The 27,908-nt window shown below is 50.2% G+C and overlaps 1 protein-coding gene across 11 annotated transcripts in view; it reads right to left on the bottom strand.

The window, feature by feature from the left end:
• The window catches only part of ANKRD26 (ankyrin repeat domain 26), a 1,120,330-nt gene that overhangs the window by 220,047 nt on the left and 872,375 nt on the right, over window positions 1–27,908 (bottom strand). For all 11 annotated transcript variants that reach the window (XM_085653113.1, XM_085653117.1, XM_085653121.1 and 8 more), the window contains one exon: window positions 19,476–19,588. In XM_085653113.1, the coding sequence (XP_085509239.1) occupies window positions 19,476–19,588 (113 nt within the window). The remainder of the gene's footprint in view (window positions 1–19,475; window positions 19,589–27,908) is intronic.

Here is a 27,908-nt window from a genome sequence, read left to right as displayed (position 1 = left end):
GGGAGGAAGGCCTTGAGCGCCAAGCGTATCGCCCGTAACTCCAGAAGGTTGATGTGAAGCAACCTTTCCTCTGGAGACCAAAGACCCTTGATCTCCAGATCCCCCAGATGCGCACCCCACCCTATGGTGGATGCATCCGTTATCACTGTGGTCACCGATGGAGGTAGATGAAAGGGCCTTCCTTGAGACAGATTGCCCTCCACGCTCCACCAAGATAGATCCGCTGCAGCTTCTCTGGAGACCCTCACAGACTCCCTGAGATCCCCTTTGTGCTGATACCACTGCTTGCGGAGGCACCACTGGAGCGCCCTCATGTGCCAGCGTGCATGGTTGACCAACAGTATGCAGGAAGCGAACAGACCGAGCAGGCGAAGGACCTTCAGAACTGGAACAACCGCTCCGCTGAAAAACAAAGGAATCATTTCCTGTATGTCGAGAATCCTTTGAGGAGGAGGGAATGCTCGACACACAGTAGTGTCCAGTACCGCACCTATGAACAGGTTGCGCTGAGAGGGCACCAGGTGAGATTTGGGCACGTTGAACGAAAAACCCAATCTGTACAACAGCCGAGTTGTATCCTGCAGATGACACAGCACCTTCTCCGACGACTCCGCCTTGATCAGCCAGTCGTCCAAATAAGGGAAAACCGAAATTCCCGATCTTCTGAGATGGGCTGCCACCACTGCCATCACCTTTGTGAAGACTCGAGGTGCCGAAGTAAGACCAAACGGGAGGACCGCAAACTGATAATGTTGCGATCCTACCGTGAAACGGAGATACTTCCTGTGCGACTTCAGGATGGGGATGTGAAAATACGCATCCTGCAAGTCGAGCGACACCATCCAGTCCTCCTGATTCAGCGCCTGAAGAACCTGCGCAAGGGTGAGCATCTTGAACTTCTCCTGTTTCAGGTAAAAGTTCAGGATTCTGAGGTCTAGAATCGGACGCAATCTGCCGTCCTTCTTCGGGATCAGAAAATACCGGGAGTAGCATCCCTGACCCCTCTCCTGCTCCGGAACCACCTCTATCGCCCCTTTCTGAAACAACTTCAGGACTTCCTCCTGCAGGAGAAGACGGTGGTCCTCCGAGCAAGCACCTTGGCAAGGAGGGTAAACTGGAGGGAATTCCCGAAAGGGAAGGGCGTACCCATTTTCTACAAGATCCAGAACCCAAAGGTCTGTAGTAACCGATTCCCAATCTTGTAGAAAATGGGTAAGCCGGCCCCCCACAGGACCAGCATGATCCGGAATGTCGAATCTAGGGCTGTTTTGCGGTGGTGGGAGGGGCTGAGGAAGAGGAGGAGGAGGAGGAGAGTTGACGGCCACGTGAGCAACCTCTAAGTCTTCCTCTATATCCCTTGGAGCTTTGCTGCTGCTGCTGCTGCTGGGCTGGTCTATAAGAACGAAAACTCGCCCTTCCAAAACCTCTGTACCTCTTGAAAGTACCTCTCGGCTGGGATTGAAGGCCCAACGACCTAGCCGTAGCCTTACTCTCTTTGAAGCGCTCGAGAGCAGCATCAGCCTTCTTCCCGAACAGACCAGACCCATCAAAAGGTAAGTCCAACAAGGTCGACTGGACATCCGAAGAAAATTCGGAGGACTTAAGCCATGCACCCCTCCTGGTGGCAACTGAAGACCCCATGACCCTGGCAACTGAGTCTGCTGTATCCAAGCCACTCTGAATAACCTGGCGAGCAGCCGCCTGGGCATCCGACAGTACTTCACTGAAGCCTGCCCTATCCACCTCCGACAGCTTCGGTGCCAACTTTTTAGCTGAATCCATAAGCGCATGGATATAGCGCCCCAATAAACAAGTCGCATTAGAAGACTTTAATGCCATACTGGCTGAAGAAAAGACTTTCTTGGCTGATTGGTCCACCTTCTTGGCCTCTCTGTCCCCTGGGACCTGAGGAAACGCACCTTTTGAACGTCCAGAACAAGTAGCCTGAACGACCAGACTTTCAGGTGAAGGGTGTGATGACAAAAACTCAGGATCCCCCGGAGCCACCCTATATCTCCTTGCAACCACCTTGGACACCGCAGGAGCCGAAAAAGGCTTGCGCCACACATCCAACACAGGCTCCAATATTGCTTCATTAAAAGGCAACAGCGGCTCTGACACCGCAGTTGGAGAGTGCAACACCTCAGTCAAGATATTGGACTTGAACTCAACAGATGGCAATTGAAGGTCCAACAACTCTGCAGCCTTTCTGATTACAGCATGATAAGGAGCCGCGTCTTTAGAAGGTTCATCTGAAGGAGGAGTGATCTCCCACTCCGGAGACAAATCCAACCCACTTGCCTCCTTCAACTCGTCAAACACCTCATCGGATTCGACCAATTCACCCTCTTCAGCCTCATCCATAAGATAGCTCCTCTCCTCCAGCACTCTCTGCGCCTCCCTCCTGGAACGGATCCGCACCTGCGGCGTCGGCGGCGCCGTGATCGAATCCGACGGCGCCGGCAGAGGCGTCGAACGCGGATCAGCTGGAGCAGCCGGCGTCGAACGAGGTCGAGTCGGCGCCGGTGAAGAGGGAAGCGGCGTCGATGTTTTCGGCGCCGGCATCTGCCAAGACGGCGTCGCTGGGAAGAAAGGCATAAACGGTGCTTGAGGATAAACCTGCGGCACTCCCAGATTAAAAGCCATCGGACCCATCGGACCCATAGGTGCACCAGAGGAATACATGGCCCGTGAGAACACCCCATACATCGCATTGAGATACTGCGAGGGGTCCTGACCTGGATTAGGGAACGACGGATACTGGTCAGGTAACACCGGACTCGGGCCTGCCGGCGCCGACGGTGGAACTTGCGGCGTCACAGACTCACCCGGAGCCTGATCATCCTCATCCTGGGCCGGAGTCGGAGACAGAGCCGAAGGACCTGCAGGACCTGGAGAAGCCATCGGCGCCGGAGAGGACGCCGGCACCGGCGAATCAGCCGGAGAAAACACAGGAGAAGATGGAACGGGAGGCGAAGCCGGAACGGGAGAAGGAGACACTGACTCCCTTCGACGCCGAGCAGGTGATTTAGACTTCGACGTCGAGGCCTTGTGATGAGACGAATGCCTCCTTTTCTTCTTATGCTTCTTGCTCTTTGAAGCATGTCCCGAAGTCGACTTGGAAGCCGACCTCGACCTCGACCTCGACCTGGATCTTCTTCTACCTCTTTTCTCCTTTCTCTTCATCCGGGCGATAAAGAGCTTTGCCTCTCTTTCCTTAAGAGCCTTTGAGCTCATCTTCCTGCAACACGAACATCCTTCAACATCGTGGTCCGATGACAAACACCAAACGCAGTCGTCATGCGGGTCAGTGATGGACATGTGTTTGCCACATTCATGGCAAGGCTTGAAACCAGACTTCCTTGCCGACATTCTCGAAGAAAGACAGAGAAACTTCGGAATAAACACAAAGTAACAGGTAAAGCTACCAGTAACGATTCCCGAAATCCGTTGGCGTCGTCGGCGCGGAAAAAAGGGAACTGACGTCATCACGCCGAGGAGGTCTTCTTATGGAGCCGGTGACGTCAGTGGAGTCGCGAGCGGAGCCGTGTCTCTGTGACGTCATCTTCGACCCCATCGGCGTGGACTGCTACAAAAGTTTCCGAATGTTGCTGGCGCAGGGGATATTCACAAGGTGAGGAATCCACTGGCAGATGTATCCATCAGAAGAGCTTTCCCAGGAGCAGAGTCTAGCTGATCCTGTGATGTGATCTCACTGAGCTGATCTTTACGGTATGGGGTTCCCCAGTCAAGCCTAGAGACCTTCTATTAGTCTAATAATAATAATATTAGTTTGTTAGTGAAAGGAAGGTGGCTGATATCCACTGTCATTTTAGCATGATTACTCCTTTCATTTTCTATGGTATTGTAACTATGCTGATGGTTTTGATCTTAATCATTTGTCTGCTTATGTTAGCCAAAGTACAGCATCTTAGGACACGAGGTTTATAAAATAAACTCTTTAAACTTTTTACTGTGTCTCTGTTTATTCTGTTGTGGACTGATATGAGAATAATTACGAACAGGTATTTCTGATTCCCACCATTCCTAAGAATACCCTAAGTCGCTTGTTCTGGGTTGTCTATACATTGGGACCGCCGAGATAAAACTCGGATAACGAATGGGACCCTGATGCTGGTCGGATAAGGGGTTCTGGGTTCTGAGGTGAGTTTTTGGTACACCACAATTCACTGAGGTCCTGGTTTCCTGTGTATACTTCTGTGCATAAGCAGAATCCCTGCAACAGGGTAGGGTCCTCCATCTTGAATGGGGGAACTTCGAGGAGGGTGAGCTCAAGGTGGTAGGGATGTGTATTGGTGGCATGAGGCAGCAGTTGGTGAGATGGTCTTGAGAATGACTATCGGTTTTCAAATTCCTAATTGGTCACCGCTTGTTAGTAGCTTTTATGGTGAACTGGCTAAGGCAATGAAGGTCTGCCTTGAGTTGTTGTAGGTTTTGTGTAATCTAAACTAGTCTAGATGGAAGTGAAATGTAGGCACAGACTGTCCGATCTTTTAGCTGGGGGAATGAGGCTGGGGGAGTGTTGAAGCCTGTGGTGGTGGAGTGCAGGCAAGGGGTTAGCCATCTAAGGTGGAGTGGATTAAGAGGGGGAAAAGGCTCGCTAAAGGTTGTTGGGGATCTCGAGGGCAGGGTCAAATGGAGTGCTAGGGGTAAGTTGCCGGGTGGGATAGGGGGTTTGGACTTCAGCCGTGTCATTGGTAGAGGCAGGGAGGGGTCACAGGTCTAGTCTGTGGTCTAGAAGTGATTTTCATAGCTAAGTAACTCTAGAACGACTACCCTAGGTGTGGGGTGCGGACGCAATTCAGGATGGAGAATGACAGATGGGGGGGCTCAGAACCCCCAGGTGATGTGGGTGTGTTAGTGTTGCATGCAGAGCCTGGAAGGGCTTTGCAGGGGGTGGGAACAGTCCTGGTTGTAGCGTTTGTGACCAGAGGGAACATTTCCTTATATAGTTCAAGGAGGTTACGGTCTGCAGATTGGATAAGGATAATCCCATTGTTGGATATGGAGATCATTGCCTCTGCTCTGGATGTAGCAATCAAGAGCAATGAGTGTAAGGCTTTCTTCTATTGTGCTCGTCTTTTTGTGACAAGGATAAGGTCTCCTTTAATAACTCCTTTATTAAACCAGAAGTAGGGATCAGAAACAAGCCTTTCTGGATGATCTTTGAGGAGTTTATGTTTAAAGTTCTTGTAATCCTTTTTTGACAGGTTAGGGGGTACTTAATTTTGTATGAGCAGCGACCTGATGGCTCCAGTTTAGTATCTGTTATACTAAGTGAATCCTTGCCCGAAGAGTGCAGCGGAAGTGCCAGAGGAAGAGTTGAGGAATCTTATGGAGCTGAAGGAAGTGAGTAGAGCTGGCAAGTGAAGTGTGGGAAAAGTGAGAATGATGTGTTTCTACTGGGAATTTAATTGGAAGATTTTGGCTTAATGGTAGCTCAGGGGCGCAAGGATCATCTGACAGTGTGGAGTGTAGCGGAATAACAATAAACAATAAAATATTTGCTAGTGAGTGACGAAGAATGGTTGGGTAAGCCAAGGAGTTAGGTCATAAATGGTGTGGCAAGATTTAAGGAGGAACCACGGTGCGGGAAATAACAAGCAAGTTGTCAAGTTAGGAGAAGCAGAAGTTCATTGGAGATAACAGAAACGAAAAGCACTGCAAAATGGCCACCATTGGATATGCTAAGGCAAAGGGTCCTTCTTCCCAGACTATGTGGCTGTTAAGTCCTCTTTTTCTGTCTACTCTTCAAATTAGGTAGTGTCCTTAATTATTTTTTAACTAATTGCAAAGCCAGGAGACTTCATGACCGTGTAGCAGGGCTCATAACAGTTAAGTCCTTCTCCAATTGATATGTCCACAGGATAGGCAGACTATATCGTTTCCTTAGTAGCTTTTATGGGCAGGCTGCCATTTTGGGGACCGTAAATATGTGTGCAAAGGCCCACCAAAATAGAGAGATGATTTAACAGACAATCTCCTGAGTGTAGAAGACAGAGCAGCAAAACAAAGGCCAAGGAATTGCCACTGTGCAATGATTCATAATAAGTTCCGGCGTTGAGAGGAGCTTTCAGCATGTCTGGTCGTCCCACAACGGCTTAATAAAAGATGTGGGGGTCCATGAAGTTGCAGTAAGAGGGGAACTCCTAGCTGGTCTCGCTTCAGTCCCAAACCTGAAGGACGCAAGAGTCCAAAATGTCACCAAATAGGTGAGGGGATGGGGGCGGGTCCCGTGCTGCAACGCCAATGCTGCAAAGCAGTCAGGGAATGCTCTGGGGCGCAGCCAGGGATCACTTCGTGAGGATGCCATGGCTATGGACTGCTTGAAACCCCTGGGCGGACTGCAGCCTGCCGGCGTACTATGCAAAAGTACCGTGGGCAAGGCAGATGACAGCGAGCGGGGCATGCATGCAGCAGATCCTACTGTGGAAGCGCTGCGAGTTGGTCATCAGAGGCAGGGATTCATAGTCCCAGGCGGCTCATCATGAGAGCTCGTCCTACATCCGAAGAGAACCAAGAATTGCTGGTGAGAGAACCCCACATTCACTCTTCCTGGTATGTAGCAATGCCCGGATTAAATAGGTGAATCAGATGGACAGAAAGTGGAAAAAGTCAATAAAAGTGATGGCCATTGATATTAAACGACCTAGGACAGAGTCTGAGTTGGCCATCCAATACTTTGAGCTCTTTGCAAACATTACAATCAGACAACACTGTCAAAATTTGAATAGTTTTGACAAATTCCGTTCATGAATACAGTTACATTCACTGAAGAAGGTATCCAAAATTTAATCGTAATGACACAAAATTACGCATAGTTCCATGATATGAGTATCAGACGCCAAAATTTCCAAAACAGCCTGTTTCGGCAAAACATCATCTCCAAAATGGAAATTAGAGTTGGCTTCCAGCCACTTGTGTACAAAACACTCGCTTGCTGTCAGATTTTTAGTTTCACACTTCAAAAATTACCCAAATGCAGCGTGGGTAAAAAATCTGCTTGAAGCACAAGTTACTACTTGTGTAACAATATATCTGTAAGAGATATTAGTTAGTGATAGACTCCTTACCTTAGAATATCCCCAGGCGTCAGACTGGATCCGGAAAGTCTTTTCGTAGCAGTACCCCTGTGCGTCAGTAGGTGGCGTTGTGCGGCTCCGTGCCCGTCACTGGCGTCGTATGCACCGAGGTGACGTCACGGAGACTACTTAGGCGCCACCCATGCGCGCTGACGTCCGTTCTGTACACTACTTTCCACGCCAGGAACGCAGAGCCTTGCAAGAAACTGACCACTGGTGCCATGAAACTAGGGCCCTGAAAGGGGATGACCTTAACCCTAGAAATCAGTTCGCAGAACTGGGAGGATGGGTGGGGCGGTAAGGAATCTATCACTAACTAATGTCTCTTACAGATATATTGTTACACAAGTAGTAACTTGTGCATCTGAAAGAGACACGTTAGTGATAGATTCCTTACCTTAGAATAGATACTCCAGCAATACCAACCCCGGTGGTGGGTCTGCAAATAAATTACACCAGAAAGTCACGGAGAACAAGAACGGCCAAAGAAGCCGTCTCTCCGGACCTGACTGTCAAGGCAGTAATGCTTGGTAAAAGTGTGCCTGAAAAATGTCCTGCAAGGGGACGCCGCGTCCCACGGCAGTAGTGGCTGCCGTTGCCCTGGTAGAATGGGCACGCAGCCCTACAGGAGGCTCCTTCCTAGCCAACGAGTAACAGGCCTTGATGCAGAGAACGACCCACAGAGAGATGGTCCGCTTATGCACAGCCTGACCTCTTTTAGCACCCACGTAGCCAACAAAGAGCTGGTCATCCACCCGGAACTGTTGTGTGCGCTGCAGGTAGAACGAGAGGGCACGTTTCTGGTCCAGACGGTGGAGCCTCTCTTCCTCTTTTGAAGGATGCGGAGGCGGAAAGAAGGTGGGCAAAGTGATAGTCTGCCCGATGTGGAAGCGCGTGACCACCTTTGGCAGACTCAATTACACCCTAATAGAAGTCCAAAAATGGCTGTCCCCAAATCATTTGAAACTCAGCCAAGACAAAACGGAAATCTTCCTCATAGCCAACAAAGAGCAGACCTCCCAAATCATGGAATGGTTATTCTATTGATGCTCTTTGGTCCTTAAAACCACTTTGTCCGGATGAACAGAAAGGAAAGGAGGTTTGGAAGATAGACCCTGGAGCTCACTCACTCTTCTGGTAGAGGTGATAGCTACCAGGAAAGCTGTCTTGAGAGTGAGAAGATGCAAAGGACAGGTATGAAGGGGCTCGAAGGGAGCGCACATCAGATATCTCAAGACAAGGTTTAAGTCCCATTGAGGCATTATGAACGGCACAGGAGGAAACGTGTGCGTAATGCCTTTGAGGAAACAGTTAACAACTGGGGACTTAAAAAGAAACGGCTGATCTGGAAGCCGTAAAAAGGCGGAGATGGCCAAAAGATAACCTTTGAGAAAGCCCAGAGCAGAGCCCTGCTGGGCCAAAGAAAGAAGGAACAAAAGGACTTCAGAAAGAGGGGCAGAAAGTGGATCCACAGCCTTAGCTGTGCACCATGCCACAAACTTGTTCCACCTGCAGCGTATACCGTTTTAGTGGAGGGTTACCTGGCTGCCAGAATGACATCACAGACTTCGGGAGGAAGATCGAAAGCTGTCAACTGTCACTGCTCAATCTCCACCCAAGGAGGTGGAGGCTGGACATGTTCGGATGGAGGACCGTCCCCTGCGACAGAAGATCCTCCCAAAGAGGCAGTCAGATCGGGGGATCGATCGCCATGCTGAGTAGCTCGGGATACCAGTATCTTCATGCCCAATCCGAAGCCACAAGGAGGACTTTGGCCCGGTTGCGCCGAATCTTCTTCAGCACTCTGGGCAGAAGTGGTATAGGCGGAATGGCGTAAGATAGACCGCAACTCCACTCGCAACGAAAAGCGTCGCCGAGCGAGTGCCGCCTTGGAAATTCCAACGCGCAGAACTGATGACATTGCGCGCTCTCTTCCGTGGTGAATAGATCTAACCAAGGTTCTCCCCACTGCTGAAAGAGACCTTGCACCACGTCCGAGTGCAGACGCCATTTGTGATTCATCAAGCACCGGCGGCCGAACTGGTGTTCAGAGAACCTGCCAGGTGTTGAACCACCAAGGTAATGCCTTGACGTTCCAGCCATGTCCAGAGGCGCAGAGCCTCCTGACATAGGGTCCGCGACCCCACCCCGCCGTGTTTGCTGCAATACCACATGGTGGTGGTGTTGTCCGTGAACACCTGCACCACACTTCCCCGGTCAGAGGGAAGGAATGCCTTCAGTGCAAGCCGGATCGCCCGCAGCTCCAATAGATTGATATGGAGCCAGGACTCCGCCAGAGACCAGAGGCCTCTGATCTCTGACTCTCCCAAGTGGCCTCCCCATCCCAGGATGGACGCAGCAGTCACCACTGTGTGGTCTGGTTGTGGAAGGGAGAGGGATCTGCCATTGACCCAATCGCGATTCGTGAGCCACCACTGCAATTGTCGTGCAGTGCCCTCCGAGATCTGGACATGATCGGACAGGTTGCCCTGATGCTGTGCCCACTGGAACTTCAGGTCCCACTGCAGAGCCCGCATATGCCATCTGGCATGTGGCACCAGCATGATGCAGGAGGCCATCAGGCCCAGGAGCCGGAGGGTCATCCTGACTGAAACCCGGGATAGAGGCAGAAAGATCGGAATCGTAGCCTGAATATCCCGGACTCGCTGCTCGGGAGGATAAACCCGAAAAAGTGTTGAACCCAGAACCGCTCCAATGAAGGGGATCTTCTGAAAGGGACTCAGGTGCGTCTTCGGCACGTTGATAGAGAACCCCAGCAAATGCAGGAGGTCGGCCGTAGTATGAAGGTGGTTGATGACTGCCTGGGGCGAGCCCGCCTTCAGCAACCAGTGGTCGATGTAAGGGAAGACCGACACCCCTGACCTGCGCAGGTGAGCTGCGACCACCGCCATCACCTTCATGAACACCTGAGGGGAGCTGTTAAGGCCGAAGGAGAACACAGCAAACTGAAAATGCTCCTGGCCTACCGTGAACCGCAGGTAACGCCAGTGGGCCGGGAGGATGGGGATGTGAAATTATGGGTCCTGCAAGTCCAACGCTACCATCCAGTCTCCAGGGTCGAGGTCAGCCAAAATCTGAGACAGAGTCAGCATTTTGAACTTCTCCTTCCGGAGGAAGCGGTTGATGTTCCCGAAGTCCAAGATGGGATGCAGACCCCCTTTGTCCTTCTTGGGGACCAGAAAATAGTGGGAATAACAACCACTCCCTACTTCCGGCCCAGGAACGCACTCGATGGCCCCCTTGGCCAAGAGGGACATGACTTCCTGCTGGAGAAGTACCAAGTGGTCCCCCGACATGCGGTGGCACCGAGGTGGCATGGCTGGAGGGGGAGGACTGAAGGGGAAGGGAGTAACCCCTGCGGATGATCTGCAACACCCACTTGTCTGATGTGATATCACACCAGTGGGGGAGGTGGTGTCGGATCCTGCCACCCACCTGCGTGGGGTGCTCCACAAAGTACGGATTAGGAAGGTTAGGAGGTAGAAGCAGAGGGGGCGGAGTTGGACTGACCCCCACGCTGATTCCCAGACCCGCCCCTGCGGAAGCCGCATCCGCGCTGAGGCTGGTTCTGCACAGGCTTGTAGAAGGAACGCGCCTGGGCACCCCTGCCATGGCCACGAAAGGAACGAAAACCAGGAGTGGCCGGGCTCTTTGCGGAAAAACCCAAGGACTTGGCCGTGGCCCGCGAGTCCTTAAAACGCTCCAGTGCATTGTTGGCCTTATCGCCAAACAGGAGAATGCCATCAAAGGGCATGTCCATGAGCGAGCTCTGGACATCAGGCGAGAACCTGGTGGATCTCAACCAGGCGTGGCGCCACAGTCATAGAAATCGCCCTGCCCAGTGAGTCAGCAGTGTCCAAACCACACCGAATGGCGAACTTAGCCGCATCCTTACCCTCAGCAACTGCTTGAGACAGTACAGCGTGGACCTCATCAGGACACTGAGGCAACACCTGATCAACCGTATCCCACACCACGTGGGAATAGCGGCCCAATAAGCAGGCGGTGTTCACTGATCGCATCCCCAAGCTGGCCGAAGAGAACAACCGCTTGCCGAACTGTTCCAGCTTCTTAGAGTCCTTATCCGGCAGAGCCGTGGGAAAGGCACTCTGCGACATCGAGGCTTAGATGACCAGGCTCTCAGGTGTAGGATGAGTGGTCAGAAACGTGGGCTCACCAGGCGCCGGGCGGTGACGCATGGCGACATTCTTATCCACAGGGGCCCAAGTGGCCGGCCTCGACCAAGTGCCCAACAAGATGTCAGTGAGGGCGTCGTTAAAATGGAGCAGGGGCTCCGACGAATTGGACGCCGTCTGGTGCACCTCAGTAAGGAGATTAGTTTTGAGGGCCACCGTAGGAAGATCGAGGTTGAGGACCTCGGCTGCCCGACGGAGCACCATCGTGTGGGAGGGTCCCTCCTCCATGGTAGGCGGGGAGAGGCAAACCCAGGGTCAGAAGAGACATCAAGGTCGCCGGCGTCCTCAAAGTCGTACACCCAGTCCTGCTCTGAGTCACACTGACGGGCAAGAGGGTCCTTGGACCCCTCCCAGTCGTCCTCCACCTCTGTTGCATGGGGAACAGACCGCAGCGGCAGAGCTGGAGCCAGAGAAGGAACGACAGCGCTGTGAACGGCACCGGCGGGGGCAGAGCTAGCGGCGCGTCCCAATGCGGATCCCAGGTAGGAACAAAATGGTCCTGGAACCGGGCCAAGGGCGGGACAAACGGCACCCACTGCGGCGCCGGAGGCGGAGCCGAGGGTGGCGCTGGGGCCGGAGCCGGCAGCACTGGACCTCGTGATACCGGGGCTGGCGCCAACGGCGCACGATCCTGTGGCGCCGAAGCCGGATCTGCTGGTGGCGCCGACGGCCCAACAGGATCTGGACACGGGACTGCGGGGTCCAAAGGCACACCGGCGGGAGCCCGAGGCCTAAAAAGGCGGTTCATGGTGGCAAGAATTCTTGCACCTGTTCAGGAGTTGCCGACGGACCCGGGTAAGGCGGGTAGGCTGCGGGACTCCCAGGCTCCAAAGGAGCCGCAGGGGCAGAACCCCTGTCCACCTCGTCCGCATCCGGGGGCCGACGGGGGGACGTCGGAGAGCAAACACGCTTCTTTGACTTATTTTTATGTCGTCTCTTACCAGAATTCGAGGGCGAAGACTTGGAGCCCGAGGAGCGACGACGGCGGCCCCGTGAGTGTTCCCGGGAACGGTCCCTGGACCTGGAACGGTGCTGGGACAAGTGCCGGACCTCCAGCAGCTTCCGGCGCCGCTCCCTCAAGGCCTTCGGGCCATGGCCCGATAGTCCCGGCAGGACTGGGAGTCGTGGTCACTCTCCAGGCAAACATCGTGGGGGTCCGCCACCGACATATTGCGACGGCAGGCCCCACAAGACTTAAATACAGAGGAGAAAAGGGAGACAAAAGTCTCAAAGGTGTAGTCAAAAAGTGACTGAGGTACGTGCTCTAACCGGATCTGCCCTTGTCTGGCGCGGAAAAAGAAAGAATTGATGTCAGCGCGCTTGGGTGGCGCCTACGTAGTCTCTGCGACATCATCTCGGCACATACAACGCCAGTGACGGACGCAGAGCCGCTCGACGCCACCTACTGACGCACAAGGGGTACTGCTACGAAAAGACTTTCCGGATCCAGTCTGACGCCTGGGGATATTCTAAGGCAAGGAATCTATGACTAACGTGTCTCTTTCAGATCTGAAATGTTTGTTGACTGCTTGCATTAAAGGAACTGCCACTCACATTCAGATATGTAATTTGCCCTCAAAAAATTACTCTGTCTGCTCAGGCGAAAAATGTGAGTAACATGTTTGCTGACTGCCAGCGTTAAAGGATTTGCCTCTCAACCCTGCCGCTCGTGCTCAAAAATCATACGAATGGCACATCTCACATTTCAATATCTCCCCAAAAGGGAGTCTCATTTAGCGATGTGATATAATAACGTAATTCTAGAATTCTTGTGTAAGTTTTAGTAACGTGAAATTACCAAAATGATGACAACTATGCTGGAGTAATAAAAAGTTTGCCCAGGCCTAATCATCAGTACATGAACACAAAGACTTAGAGAATGCAGTGTTCGATGTGTACAGAATAGAGGTTTGTGTCCAGAAGACAACCAAAATTGCCTTCATGAAAAATAACAATAAATATATTATAAATGGAGTTCGGAAGTTATTCTTGTTTACACGCTGTATTTTCATTGCCTGCCAAAACAGTCCAGGAATAAGACAGTAATGATTAATTCGAAAGCACAGCACATATGAAGTCTAGGTGGTTTCGTTTTACCTCGGCCCTAACAATCTAGAAAAGAGCATATGGAGAGGAAAAAGCTTTTGACAAGTACTGTGAGGAAATAGTTTTTTCGCAGGTTTTCCCCCCACTTTTTACCCCCATTGTGACTGCTAAGTACTGGTGTAATCTCTGAAATGCCCTGCGCGTGGCTAAACAGCACTAAGTGCATCTGACCCTGAAAATGGTGCAAATTTAATTGGCTTGTCCCCAATTGACATAGCCTAACTTACTTGTAAGTCCCTTGTATATGGTACCAGTGTTACCCAGGGCCTGTACATTAGAGTGTCAACCAGAGAATGCAGCACTTGTTGTGCCACCCTGAGTGGGACATGGTCAAACATGTCTCTCAGTCTGCCACTGCACAGTAGAAGGGCAGTTTTAAACTGCTAGCGAGACATTGCCATTTAAGGTAACAGCAAAGTCCAAACCTCCCTTTCTACTGTATGTAAGTTACACCCAAGGCAGGCCTAACAAGCCCAAAGGCAGGGTGCTGTATGTTAAAAAGTGGGCCTGTACTTTTACATGTTCCAGTAGTAAAACCCTAAATAGTTGTTGTTACTGTGAAAAGGCAAGTAGTCCTATTGGCAACTACAGCAATACAGGCTGCCACCCCCGTCCTGCTATCTAAAGGGGACTACTAAGGTTGTATCAAATCAATCAGGGCATTACATTTGATTTACTGGTTTAAATCTAATTTAATATCACAGGTGGTCAAAGTGCAATTTTAGTAGCCCAAGGTTTCCAGTGCCCATTTACCAATGTACACAGGCTTATCCTGCAGACAGCTTTTTGCCCTCCTGGAGAGACGTGATAACGCCTCTCAGGAAAGCACACAATAAGGGCCTGCATGGGAGAGAGGGGTTACCCCCCTCCTGTAGGAAGCCACATGGGTGTTGCCCCAAAAGGCATAGCTTCAAAGGAGAAGCCATCTTTGAAGGGCAAATGTGTAACATTGGGGCAGAGGGCTGCCCCATTGTTAAGGAGGACCAGCTGGCACGGGGAAAAGGGAGGGGAAACCAGTTGTCAAACGTGTTTCCCCAGGGGTGAGTAGACCAGAGGTAGCCACACCTCTGGGGCTAAGAAGCTGGGAGTGTTGAGAGAGGAGTCTTGCCATGTTGGGAGTGGGTAGAATGGTTTCCTGAGTTAGCCAGATGCCACACTTCCCAGGAAATGGCCTTCAGGAGGGAGCGAACCTTGTAGCCCATTGGCTACCAACCACATCCTACCTTGAGAGCATTTCCTGAAGACAAATAGGGCACCCCTGGTACCTCGAATTCAGATATTTACTGACTGGAAGACGGACCTAAGGAAGACTGCTCTGCTGCACTGTGGAATCAGCAAAAAGAGGCTGCACCATTGTGGACTACACCTGCTGCACCTGGTAGCAAGCAAGAGAAGGGATTCTGTCTGCTGTGTCCTGCTTGGTGAGAACTTGTCTCCTGAGCCCAGCCAAAGCCAGGGACTGCAAGAGTCAGTTAGCTGACTCCCTGTCCGCTGTACCATAACCACAATAGAACAAGAAGCCTACTGGGGCGAGTTGGCAGGCATTGATGCACAGTTGCTGCAGGCCTTGGAGTCATGACTTGACCCCAGACACCACAGGCAAACCTGATGACAATCTGTCACAGACATTTGCTTGTACAGTTCTTACAAGCTTTAATATCTGTCATTTTGGGATGTGAAATTTCCCTTGCACACTTGCTCAGAAGCTTGGGATACCAGACTCTTCATGCCCAGTCTGGAGCCACAAGAATGACTTGGGCCTGGTTGCGCTTAATCTTCTTCAGCACTCGGGGCAGAAGTGGTCCAGGCGGAAAGGTGCACAGGAGGCCACAGTTCCATTTGCGTCAAAAAGAGTCGCCGAGCGAGTGCCACCTTGGAAATTCCAATGCACAGAACTGCTGACATTGCGCGTTCTCTTCAGTAGTGAACAGATTTAACTAAGGCTCTCTTTCGCTGAAGGAGATCTTGCACCGCTTCTGAGTGAAGACGCCATTCGTGATCCACCAGGCACCCACGGCTGAGTTCACCCGCCCTGGCATTCAGAGAACCTGCCAGGTGTTGAACCACCAGGGTAATGCCCTGATGTTCCAGCCATGTCCAAAGGCGAAGAGCCTCTTGACAAAGGGTTCACGACCCCACCCCGCCCTTTTTTGTTGCAGTACCACATAGCGGTGGTGATGTCTGTGAACACCTGCACTCCTTTCGCCTTGAGGGAGGGAAGGAATGCTTTCAGTGCCAGGCGGATTGTCCGAAGCACCAACAGGTTGATATGGAGCCCAGACTCTGCCGGAGACCAGACTGCACTAATCTCCACCTCTTCCAGATGGCCGCCACATCACAGGAGTGATGCATCGGTCACCACTGTTGGATCTGGTTGGGGAAGGGACAGGGAGAGGGACCCAATACTGGTCCGTTAACCACCACAGCAGTTGCTGTGCAGTTCCATCTGAGATCTGGACGTAGTCGGACAGATTCCCCAGATGCTGCACCCACAGGAACCTCAGGTCCCACTGCACAGCCCGCATATGCCACCTGGCATGAATCCACCAGCAGGATGAAAGCAGCAGCCTCAGGGTCATTCTCACCGAAATCCGAGATAGAGGCTGAAACATCGGTATCATAGCACAAATATCCCGGACTCGCTGCTCGGGAGGACAGGCTAGAAACAGCATCATGTCCAGAACCATTCCAATGAAAGGGAGCGACTGAGAGGGAGTAAAGTGTGACTTCGACATGTTTGTAGTGAACCCCAGAGAGTGCAGGAGGTCTGCCTTAGTCTGGAGGTGGGAGACGACAGCCTGGGCAATCCCACCTTCAACAGCCAGTTGTCGAGATAGGGGAAGACTGGAATCCCTGATCTGCTCAGATGAGCTGCAACCACCGCAATCACCTTCGTGAACACCTGAGGGGTACTGGTAAGGCCAAAGGGGAGCATGGTATTCTGAAATTGTGTGGCCTACCATGAAATATAGGTACCATCTGTGGGCTGGCCGGACGGGGGAAATAGGCGTCCTGCAAGTCCAACGTCACCGTCCAGTATCAAGGGTCGAGGGCAGACAGAACTGGAGCCAACATGCGCATTTAGAACTTATCCTTCTGGATGCAGGGGTTGAGGGCCCTGAGGTCTAGGATAGAACGTAGGCCTTTGTCCTTCTTGAGCACTAGAAAGTAACGGGAATAGCAACCACAACCTACTTCTGCCGCAGGGACCTTCTTGATAGCTCCCTTGGCCAAGAGAGCTGAAACTTCCTGAAGGAGAAGCGCCAAATGATTCTCCGACATGTGATCGAAAGACGGTGGCATGGAGTGGGGGGGTTGAAGGGGAGGCAGCAGCCCCTTTGGACTATCTGCAAAACTCACTTGTCTGACGTGAAGGATTGTCAGTGGGGGAGGTGATGGCGAATCCAGCCACCCACTGGCCATTGATGGCCCTGAAAGGTCGGACTACGAAGGTTTGGAGGTTGCTTCAGCGGTGTTAACGGTGGACCGGCCTGCCTGCTTGCTCCGAGACCTGCAAGATCGCTGGGTCCCACGTCCGTGGTCGATATCTGTACTGGGCAGGACGTGGTGGGGTGCCCCTTCTGTAACCATGAAAGGGCGAAAGGCAGAATGTGGTGGATGGGAAGATGCAGCGAGGCCAAAGGAGTGGGCGATAGCTCGAGAATCCTTGAAGCGCTCCAGCGCCGAGTCTTCCTTGTCACCAAAAAGGCGACGGCATTCGAAGGCGACGGCATGTCCAGCAAAGTTGCCTGGACATCCCCCGAAAAGCCAGACGTTCTCAACCAGGCATAGCGCCGAAGGGCTACCGACCTGGCAATCATTCTGCCCAGTGAGTCGGTGGTATCCAGTCCACATCAAATCGTGAATTTAACTGCATGTCTCCCATCTGCCACCACTTGGGAGAGAATGGCACAGGCCTCCTCTAGGCACTGAGGCAGCACTTGTGCAACCGTATCCAGACTGCATGGGAGTCTCAGCCCAAGAGGCAAGCGGTATTCACGGACCGCAGTGCCAAGCTGGAGGAGGAGAGCATGCGCTTTCCAAGATGATCCAGCTTCTTGGATTCCCTGTCTTGGGGAGCAGAAGGGAATGCACCCTTGGAGGAAGAGGCTTGGACCACCAAACTCTTGGGGAAGGGTGTTGGGTGAGGAAATCTGACTCGCCTGGGGCTGGGCGGTGGCAGGCAATCGTCCGTTGGAGTACCTTTGCTGGGCTTGGACCAGGTGCCCAGAAGGATGTCATTGAGGGCCTCGTGAAGGGCAGGCAGGGTTCAGAGGAGGTTGCCGCAGTATGAAGCTCCTCTGTCAGGAGCTTAGTCCAGACTGCCACTGAAGGGAGCTCTAGGCCCAAGGCATCGGCTGCCCTTCGCACCACCACAGCGTAGGACACTCCCTCCTCAGTAGCCACAGTAGGGGGCGAAAGCATGACAAGGTCTGGAGAAGTGTCCAGACCACTGGTGTCACCCAGGTCCTCTCTCCAGTACGGCTCTTCAAGCTGGTCTGCTAAAGGGTCTGATGACCCCTCCCAGTCCTCATCACCACCCTCTAGGCAACAGGGAACACCAGGGACAAACAGGAGAACAAAAGTACCCTCCTGTGTCGGGTTTGATGTTGTCCGACGTTGATACAGCTCCATCTTGGGGATGAGGATGGGGATGGCGTCGGTGGGGGGCACGGCCGAGGCCCGGGGCATCGTCGCCTGTGGAAGGTCGAGTAAGATCAACTGACATTGATTCGGATCCAGGCCTGGATCCATGGGGGCCTGCCAGCACCAGGACCGCCGGCATCAAATACCCAGGGCCCCCAACCGGCTCTGCGGGGCTGAATGCGCACCGGCAGAGTCAGTCTGCCCAACGATACGGTGGAGGGCTTTGTAAAATGTACAAAGTTGGGCAGGGGACGCCCCGGCTCCCGGAAACGGGGGGAAGGCGCGGAGTTGTCCCTGAATCAGGCACCGGAGATGGAGCCTTAGAGTGACGACGCTCCGGATCCCACGTCGCATCAGCCAACCGATGGGGAGGAGGCGAAGAGCACTGGTGCTTCTTCGTCTTCTTCTTGTGCTTCGACTTACCCAAGGACTCTGAAGACTTGGAATGGGATGAGGGGTGGGGGCTCTGCGACCGGTCTGGAGACTTTACCATGGAACGAGACCAGGTGTGACACGGTGCCAGCCCACAGACCTCCAGGAGCTTTCGGAACCGCTCCCGCAAAGGCTTAGGATTTAAGGCCCAGCAGTCGGAGCACGACTTCATGTGTTCGCGCTCGAGGTGCAGGTCCGTCACCGACATCAGCCTGTGACAGGCCCCACAAAGCTAGAAGCCGGTCCGTCGATGGGACATCCCTTGCACACCAGGAGTCGAAAACTCGAAAAGAAGTCAACAAAACATCATAAAAAGATTCGTCAAAAAGTGACTAAAGGGGTAGCGCTCTCTGGATCTGCGCTAGGCTGGCGCCGAAAAAGAAAGAACTGACATAAGTGTGCACAGGGGACGTCTAAGTAGGCACCGCAACGTCATCCTGGCAACCACAATGCCGACGAGGGACGCGGAGCCGACCGACACAATCTACCGACATGCAGGGGTACTGCTAAGAAAAATTCTCCGGATCCAGTCGGACGCCTGGGGGTAATTCTAAGGTGAGGAATCTATAACGGACTGTCTCTTTCAGTTAGGGTTTCAAAGAAACGAGCGTTAGCTCCGGATCCACGTCTGGTGGGGCGTAAAGAAAGGAACTGACATCAGTGCATGGGAGTGGAGCCTATATTGGTACCACACATCATTTCCAGAGCAGAATAGCATCAGTGTGAAGCTGCCAACTACCGGTGCAGAGAGGTATCTGTGGTTAGAAGTCTCAATCATAATACAGACATTTCTGCAGGAGGACTGGTTCTTTTTAATTGAATGCCGTCAACCTCTATTACTGTGAAATTTGATTATTGTTTTTTGTAATGAATGTGTTAAAATACTAAGTGGTCTATTATGAAGTGTGCAATATATTTTGTTGACAATATTTGATAAATTACAAAACTAACAGTCACAATGTGGACCTACGCATTGCCCTCCTTTAGCAGTTCAGTGTTGCGCTTCATTTCTTGTTCCAGTCTGGTTTCTAGTGATCGCTTCATGTCTAGTACCTTTTTCACCTTTTTTCTTTCACTTTCAACCTTAAAAATAAAACAAATACACAAAATTAGATACATATTCAATCTACTATCAAGATCAGCTAAGAGTAACAATATTACACTAGTATGTCAAACAATATCATATTAGTATCCTACTCTTCAAATGAACTGGGATAACCGAAGAGCTCATATTCATGAACCGACAATGCAGTTTGAACCTGAATTAATTTACATTCTTATGGCCAGTGACAGTCATTTTCATGAACGCAGGCTCAATTACAAAGCAGATCCAGAGCAATCTTTTAAGTGCATTTTACTGCCAAAAGGGTACGTCTTGGCAATGTAATGATTTATACAGACAACATAACCATAACATTGAACAATATGTTTACTTGCGTTTAAACACTCCTCTTATACACAGCTCTGTTGCTTTACAACTACTGTTGCTCATTATGCACAGTAAATATAGCTTCTTCTAGCTATAGAATCTTGACAAGTTAATTGTTTCTGCCACCAGTACTGCAGAGATGAACTTATTACTTACTTCCAGTAAAGCTCTTTCTGGTAGATAGTCTATCTAACCAGCATCAGACTGGATCCCAATTTGTTTTGAAGCAATTGTTACTGTGCTGCAAGGTAGCTCCAGTGAACTCTGCAGCAGCCTCGGAGAGTGACATATAGGCACTGTCCCTATGGACAAGCGTGAGTTCATCTTAAAATCTTATGGATTGTCAAATGGAGATAAAAGGTGACAGAATCAGGATGACGGTGTGCCAAATTTAACTTGGGATTTTTTTTATTCACAGACGTCCACTCCACAGGACGTTGGTGGCAAGAGCATGGTCCGAAATCTGCAAACCATCTGCTTATATGGTTTATGCCATGGCATTTTTAATGTGTGTTTGTTTTACAAAAGGTATTTAACTAAAACACACTGACAGTGGTTCTAATTTGTGCATGAAGATACAATCACATTGAAGAGGCTTTGTGACTATTAGGTGAGCTATTTCTCTGTGTAAAAAACGTGCAACATGCTATTTATAAGGGAGAACACTTTTGTAGCATAGGCTGGTATTAGACAGGAATCAGACGTTTGCACTGTAGTAAAAATGTATCAATGTGCACTAAAGTAGTACAGTTGCTCCAAATAACATGATATTTTATTACATTTATTTTCACTGCCATGGCATATGTATAATATATTTAACATATAAACCAGCATTGTGGACTTAGGGCCCGATTTAGATATTGTCGGACCAGTTACTCCATCACAATCGTGACGGATATTCTATCTGCCGAAACATAGATCCCAAAGGAAATATTGGGATTTATATTTCGGCAGACGAGATATCCGTCACCGTTGTGATGGAGTAACCTATCTGACAAGATCTAAAATAGACCCTAGTTCTGAGAAAATTACATTATTTTCAAAGTTTCAATGTGACTCAACAAGAGCTATTAGGCACATTGGCCTTTTTTATAAAAGTTCCGAAATTGCTGCTAGATTTGATTTGATTTAAACATTTATATAGCGCACAAATGCCCGAAGGCGTCTAGGCGCCCAAACGTGATGGAAAGAAGAAAGTTACCACGCAATCAAGGGCTGAAGGTTAATTTACAAAAAGCCAAGTTTTTAAAGCTTTTCTAAAGGCCAAAATAGTTGGACAATTCTTTATCTCACCGGGAAGCATGTTCCAGGTTTTAACGGTTCCCGACATGAAGCTTCTTCCGCCCTAGCAGGCTCTTTTGATTCTGGGCGTTTGAAGGAGTTTGCAGTGAGCCAACCTCAAATTTCTGGTTGGTATACACCATTTCAATTGCTTTTCCAAGAAGTCAGGGCCCACCCCGTGGAATGCCTTGAAAGCTAGACTTTGGGCTTTGAATATAATTCTCTTGTCCACAGGGAGTCAATGTAGGATCTTCAACTTATGCGAGACCGGCTGGAATTTCGGGATATCCAGCAGTAATCTGGCAGCTGCATTTTGAAGCAGTTGTAGCTTTTGAAGATCCTGCTTTTGGATCCCTACATCCAGCGCATTTCCATAGTCCAGTTTGGACAATGCCAGTGCTGTCATCAAAATTTTTACTGACTCCGGTGGAATTAAGGGGCAGATTTTTCTAATCATCTTCAGTATGAAAAAGATAGAGGAAAACAGGGAACTAATCTGATGTTTGAAGGTCAATTTGTCATCAAAGATAACGCCTACATTTTTATCCTTATTTACAGGCGTTGGGGTGTCTCCCAGGCAAGTCGGCCACCATCTGGGTGTCCAGAAAGAGGTATCAGAGCCCAATAAGAGGACCTCAGTCTTTCCACCATTCAGTTTCAGGCAGTTCAGTCTCATCCATTGATGTACCCGAGACATACAGAGATTGAAACGATCTGCTGTCTCTTCAATGTTGCTGGAAACGGACACCACCAATTGGGTGTCATCAGCGTACGAGACCACTGAGAACCCACATTGCCTGATGATTTTGGCCAAAGGGAAGACATACAGATTGAACAACGTAGAGCTAAGGGCCGAGCCCTGTGGCACCCCACATGGGAGCGAGACCTCTTCTAAGGCGAAGGCCCCCTTTCAACTGATTGGACTCTATCAGAGAGGAAGGAGGACAACAATTTACGGGCCAGTCCTCTAATGCCAAATTCTGAGAGGCAACCTCAACATCAGTGGCTGCGCGTCCGCTCAGGCATCTCACCTAAATAGGTGTATGCGGCGGGAAACAACGCCCCGCCCCACCCGGAACTGCGTGCGTAGTGCGGTATGTGGCAGGAAAAAAGGCAGATTTGATCTGATAGGCCCTCTGCTCAATCGGCACCAGCCGTGACGGAACGGCGCTCAGATTGGAACTGCCAGCAAGGTAAAGTGCAATGTGTAAGATAAGCAAATTTTAAAAATAAGAATTAAAATGAGAATGCCCAGGGAAGGTAATTGTGCAAATGAGCAGTTTTAAAATACCGATCAAACTGACCATCTAAAACCAACAGTTCTTAGTGGAAAACTCAGGCTAACGAAAGTGGAAAACTCAGACTAATGGCCCTGCTAGTACCAACTTGAAGCACTATCAAGATTAAGTCTCTGCTAGAATTTCACCCGGTGGGCTCGCAGTTATGCATTACCACCAGTGGCAAATATTTGCCTCTGGTGGTAAATACTGTTACAAGTAATGGCAACTAGGCAATAAAAACACAGCAAAAGGAATTTCTTTTACCTGAAAATGTGGTTCTCCGGCATTGGTATATTTAATAGAGGATTCTCTGAATGGCAACTAGGCAATAAAAACACAGCAAAAGGAATTTCTTTTACCTGAAAATTTGGTTCTCCGGCATTGGTATATTTAATAGAGGATTCTCTGACTGATGTCAGGGCATATTTAAATATCATGTCGAGGAATAAAAAATCCAGTTCTACAGAACCCACGTAGCAACTAAAGAACAACCACTAGTCAAGTCAAGTCAGCTTTATTCGGTGTGAATAATACCACCATAAAAGCATACTATTTAAAGAAAACAGTTACAATTACAAGCTTAAAAAAAAAACTACAAATACACAACAAAGAGATAAGATCAGCATTTCATCAATATACGGTATTTCAAGTTACGGTTCAATTCTTTAGGTACAAGAATGGAATCTAACCAATAGCAAGAAGATATACAATCAGAGGGAGCAATCAGTGATTCTTTTTTTTTTTTAAACCGTTTTTATTTTTCCAACAACATAGTATCGGTATACATCAAGCATCTTTACACTGATAATATTTCCCTCCCCGGTGGAGCTGGAATTTTGCCTCCACAGACATTGGAGTATTAACTTGTACATAATCACATTTCTGATCAGTGAACCATAATTTCCAGGATATAATGCTGAGCACAAATAGTGTAGCTGCACCATTTTTAATGTAGGTCCACAAGCTATGTGTCCTCTAAGTGTGAAGGGGAGAGGATGCGACCTCAGATGCCAACTGGGCCAACCGTGTTTGTCTTTCGCGCCGTAGTTCTATCGTGGGTGATATACAGATGTTCCCTCTGTATCTGTTCCACCCCCCACTTGTGATTTCATTTATTGGGGCATCCATGTCCTTTGAATACTGTTTTCTCTGCAATCATAGATGAGTCCATATCTTTAGCCCAGTCTCGTAACAACGGGATGTCGTCCACACACCCTTTCCGTGCAATGTTACGTTTTGCGATAGTAAAGCCCATCGAGGCCCGATCTTGTTCAGCCCGGGGGAGGTCAGTTGCATGCCAAACATTAAGAAGGCAAAGCTGAGGAGATAGCTCAAGGGACTTGTCACATGTTCTCGCTAGTTGACTGGTGACTGCGACCCAGTAGTGCTGTATTTGCGGGCCATTCCCATAGAATGTGGTAAAAAGTCCCCGTTTGGTTACAGTGATGGAGACAAAGCGTGTCAGGGCGCCTCCCAATTCTGAACAGAAGTTTGGCATCAAAGTAGACTCTATGTAGGATTTTCAACTGGATGAGCCATAGCCGCATTGGAATGGCGACCTCCCTGGGGGAGGCCAGTGCGTCCCGCCATTCCTCGTCCTCTATAACACCCAAGTCAGTCTCCCAGCACCCTTTCAGTTTCTGTAGTGGATCTGGACAATTATTAATAAGCTTCTTATACGTGAGCGATATTGCCTTGCGGTGCATTGGATCTAGCAGCAACCTGTCCTCTAAGGGAGACGAGTCAGGGAGAGGAACCTCCTTCGGCAAGGCTGCAAAGATAGCATGTTTGATCTGTAAATATCTAAATGCCTCCGAATGTGTGAGTTGATATTTTGTCTGGAGGTCACTAAATGAGGCAATTGTACTCTTCACCCACATGTCCCCCACTGTAGATATTCCGATTGTGTCCCATTTATCGAACCCCGGGCATTGACTAAGTCGACCCAGGATCTCAGGCTCCCATAGCGGAGTCGTCTTGGTTATGCGATTATACCAACCCAGTTTTCTTGTGACTTTGTGCCAGGTTTCAACCGTATGGGCAGTGGGCCCAGTTAACTTAAGTTTGCGGGGATTCGTGTATAGAGCCCTAATGTATCCACCCATCCCCATGAGCCATCGGTCAGTGAGAAAATTGGGATCATCATGGGGGCCAAACACCCAGCTATTGATCGCTATTAACTGGGAAGCCAGGTGGTAAAGTCGGAGGTCTGGTAGTCCTATGCCCCCGTCATACCATCTCATCGTAAGCTTGGACAATGCAATGTGAGGAGCTCGGTCTTCCCACAGGAGTCCACGTAGAACACCATTGATTTGGGCAAAGTATGTATCCGGAATGCCCGTTGAGAGTATTTTGCAACACATAAAGAAAGCGTGGGAGCGCAAGCATCTTAAACAGGGATGCGCGTCCCAGGAGGGTGAGAGGGAGAGAACGCCAGTGGAGGGCATCAGACTTGAGGCGCTGAAGGGGACAAAACAAGATTTGTTCATAAAAGAGACCGACATCTGGGGTGATAAAGATGCCAAGATATCGAAACCCTCGGGTTGCGACCGCTATGTCATACCCCCTTGGGCTGTTGGGGGTGTCTCCCCACAGTGTGTACATCTGGGACTTGGACCAGTTTATCTTATACCCCGAGTGGGAACCGAAAATATGGAAAATGTGTAACACCCGCTGTACGGATCGCGCTGGTGCAGCTAGATATAAAAGAATATCGTCTGCATATAACGATATGCGGTCTTCATGGTCCGCTGACCATTTAAGCCCCTGGATCCCCGGGTCCCCCCTAACCCAGACAGCCAGCGGCTCCAATATCAGTGCGAATAGTAATGGGGATAAGGGGCACCCCTGCCTCGTTCCCCGATGTAGAGTAAAAGTGGCCGAATGGTGGTTATTGACGACGACGTGTGCTGTGGGTTGAGTATAAAGTAACCGAATCCAGCGAGTCAGCTTGGGCCCAAATCCCATACGATCCAAAACTGCGAAAAGGAAGTCCCACTCGACGGTGTCAAACGCCATGCTGGCATCTAATGATAGCAGGTTCACGTCTTCTTCGATAGTGTTAATCCTGCCGAGAGCCCCATGTACCCTGCGTACATTTCGGGCCGTATTTCTGCCAGGCATGAAGGTCAGTGATGTAGAGAAGGAGACGATTGGCCAAAAGTTTGGCCAAGATTTTGGCTTCAGCAGTTAGGAGGGAAATAGGGCGATAGGATTTGAAACCCTCGACCGGTTTATTGGGCTTGTGGACAACCACAATGGCAGCATTTCGGACATCATCTGGAAGGAGTCCCAGCTCGAAGCACTCCTGGTAGAGGTTCAAGAGGTGAGGAGCCAACAGCGTAGTCATGGGTTTAAAAAGCTCGATGGGAAGACCATTGGGACCCATCGCCTTTCCAGAGCGGACTCCGTAAATAGCCTTTTGACTCTCAGTTACAGTAATATCCATCTCGAGCACTTCCCTATCTTGTGGGAAGATGCTGGCCACCTCAATCGTGGCCAACAGATCAGCTGACCTCGGAGCTTGAAACGTCTGTAATTTAGTATACACCTCCTCAAACTAAGAAGGGAATGTGTCAGCTATAGATTGAGGATCGGTGAGAAGTGTACCATCCGGGCCTGCAATCACTTGGACCCATCTCGAAGCTTGCTCCTTGCGCTCCAGCCACGCCAGGAGTTTGCCTGTTCGCTCCCCTTGCTCGTAAACCCTGTGCCGAGAGGACAGGGAATGCATTGTGGCCTCCTTCAGAAGCAGCTGTTTATAGTCTATCCTTTTGATATTCAGGCTATGTTGAGTGGCGTGGTCAGAGCCGCGCGCAACCGACTTCTCTAGCGCTAAGATTTCCGCTTCAATCTCAACCACTCTCTTGGTTCTCTCATTTCTATGTCCCACCACCAGGAAAAGGGGTCTGTCCTTTATTACTGCTACAAACGTCCCCCAGAGTGTCAATGCCGAGTCAACGGTTCCCACATTTTTGGCAAAGTAATACTCTTTTCGTAGGACATCCCTGATATGAGGGATCTTCAACGCCCAGGACTGTATGGTAATAGTACCGGGGTGTCGGATCCGTCGTACTTCAAAGGACGTAAGAATAGGAGAATGATGAGAGATCCCCCGAGCCAGGCATGTGGCGCTTCTGAAGGCATGGATGTTTTGGGCGTGAGTGAATAAGTGATCGATACGAGATTGGCTACCGTGCGCCCCAGACTGGAACGTGTAGTGTGTGATCAATGGATTACGCCATCTCCAAATATCAACTACTCCCAGGGCATTAGCAAACTCAAGTGATTGCGAGCCCTTCGGTGGATCCTCCCGGGCCGGAAAACGATCCAAAATACCATCCATTGTTTAGTTGAAATCGCCTCCCATGACCAATGTTCCCAACGGCCGGTCCAACAGTAAGGCACCTATGTCTCGCAGCGTCATTTTTTGCAGCCCAGGGAGGGCATACACAGAGACCAAGTTAAGAACGTGTTCCTCCCAGGAGCCCGTGACTGCCGAGTATGTTGGTCCATGTATTTTGTATAATATATGGACAATTCTTTTGAAGGAGAATCCCCACCCCCCCTGGAGCCCAAGGTAAATCCAAAGTGAGCTATTAGTCGATATCCTTTCCTATTCAAGGCTCCACAAGTGTTTCCAATTAGGTGCGTCTCCTGTAGCATCACTAAGTCCAGGTCTTTTTATGTAGTGTAACACAATACCCCTCTTCATTTTGTCACCAAGACCATTAACGTCGCTAACCTAAGTGTGAAGTCGGTCACCATCATGTGAGTCATAGGAAAGAGAGCAAAGGAAGACGTGTCCGACCGTAGGTGGACCCCTTATGTCCCCTCCCAACGCATAGTACAGTTTTATGGTCTGCCAGGAGCAAGTGGTGCGGTGCTCATGAATTCTAGTTATCTTGTAGTCACACCGAGTTAGGGAGAACCAGGCTTTTCCATCTACTGATACAAAACATAAAAGAACCTTATGCAAAAACACACAAATATCAATTACACAATCCAAAACCCATCCCCCCTCCCAGCCCCCCAATTCAACTCTCACCCCCCTCCCTTGCCTCCCTGCAGGACGGGCATTGAACCACCCGCCACCCCCAACTTGCAGAGCACCTGTCGCCCACCCTTAACATTCGAGGAACGTGATACACCACATTCCCTAGAGCAGTAATGAAGGAACCAGCCCCAAAGCCGCTATTAGAATCAAAGTCTCAGAGCCTGCTGCTATAACCTGACTTCCATACCATCACTCCCGCGGCTAGAAAACTCTTTATCAAGCAAGCCACATACCATCCCCCACCTCCATGGCAATAGACTTAACTGATCAGACAAGGCAAGAAAACGTTCAGTCAAAGGCAGTCCGTGCCCAAAGATTCGGAGCAATAGGGCACTTCCATCCCCCCTCAGCGGAATT

Source organism: Triturus cristatus, chromosome 4_1, assembly GCF_964204655.1.
Source record: "Triturus cristatus chromosome 4_1, aTriCri1.1, whole genome shotgun sequence".
Lineage (NCBI taxonomy): Eukaryota > Metazoa > Chordata > Amphibia > Caudata > Salamandridae > Triturus > Triturus cristatus.
Note: the sequence above shows the minus strand (reverse complement) of the source record. Positions and strands in the feature narration are given on the sequence as shown.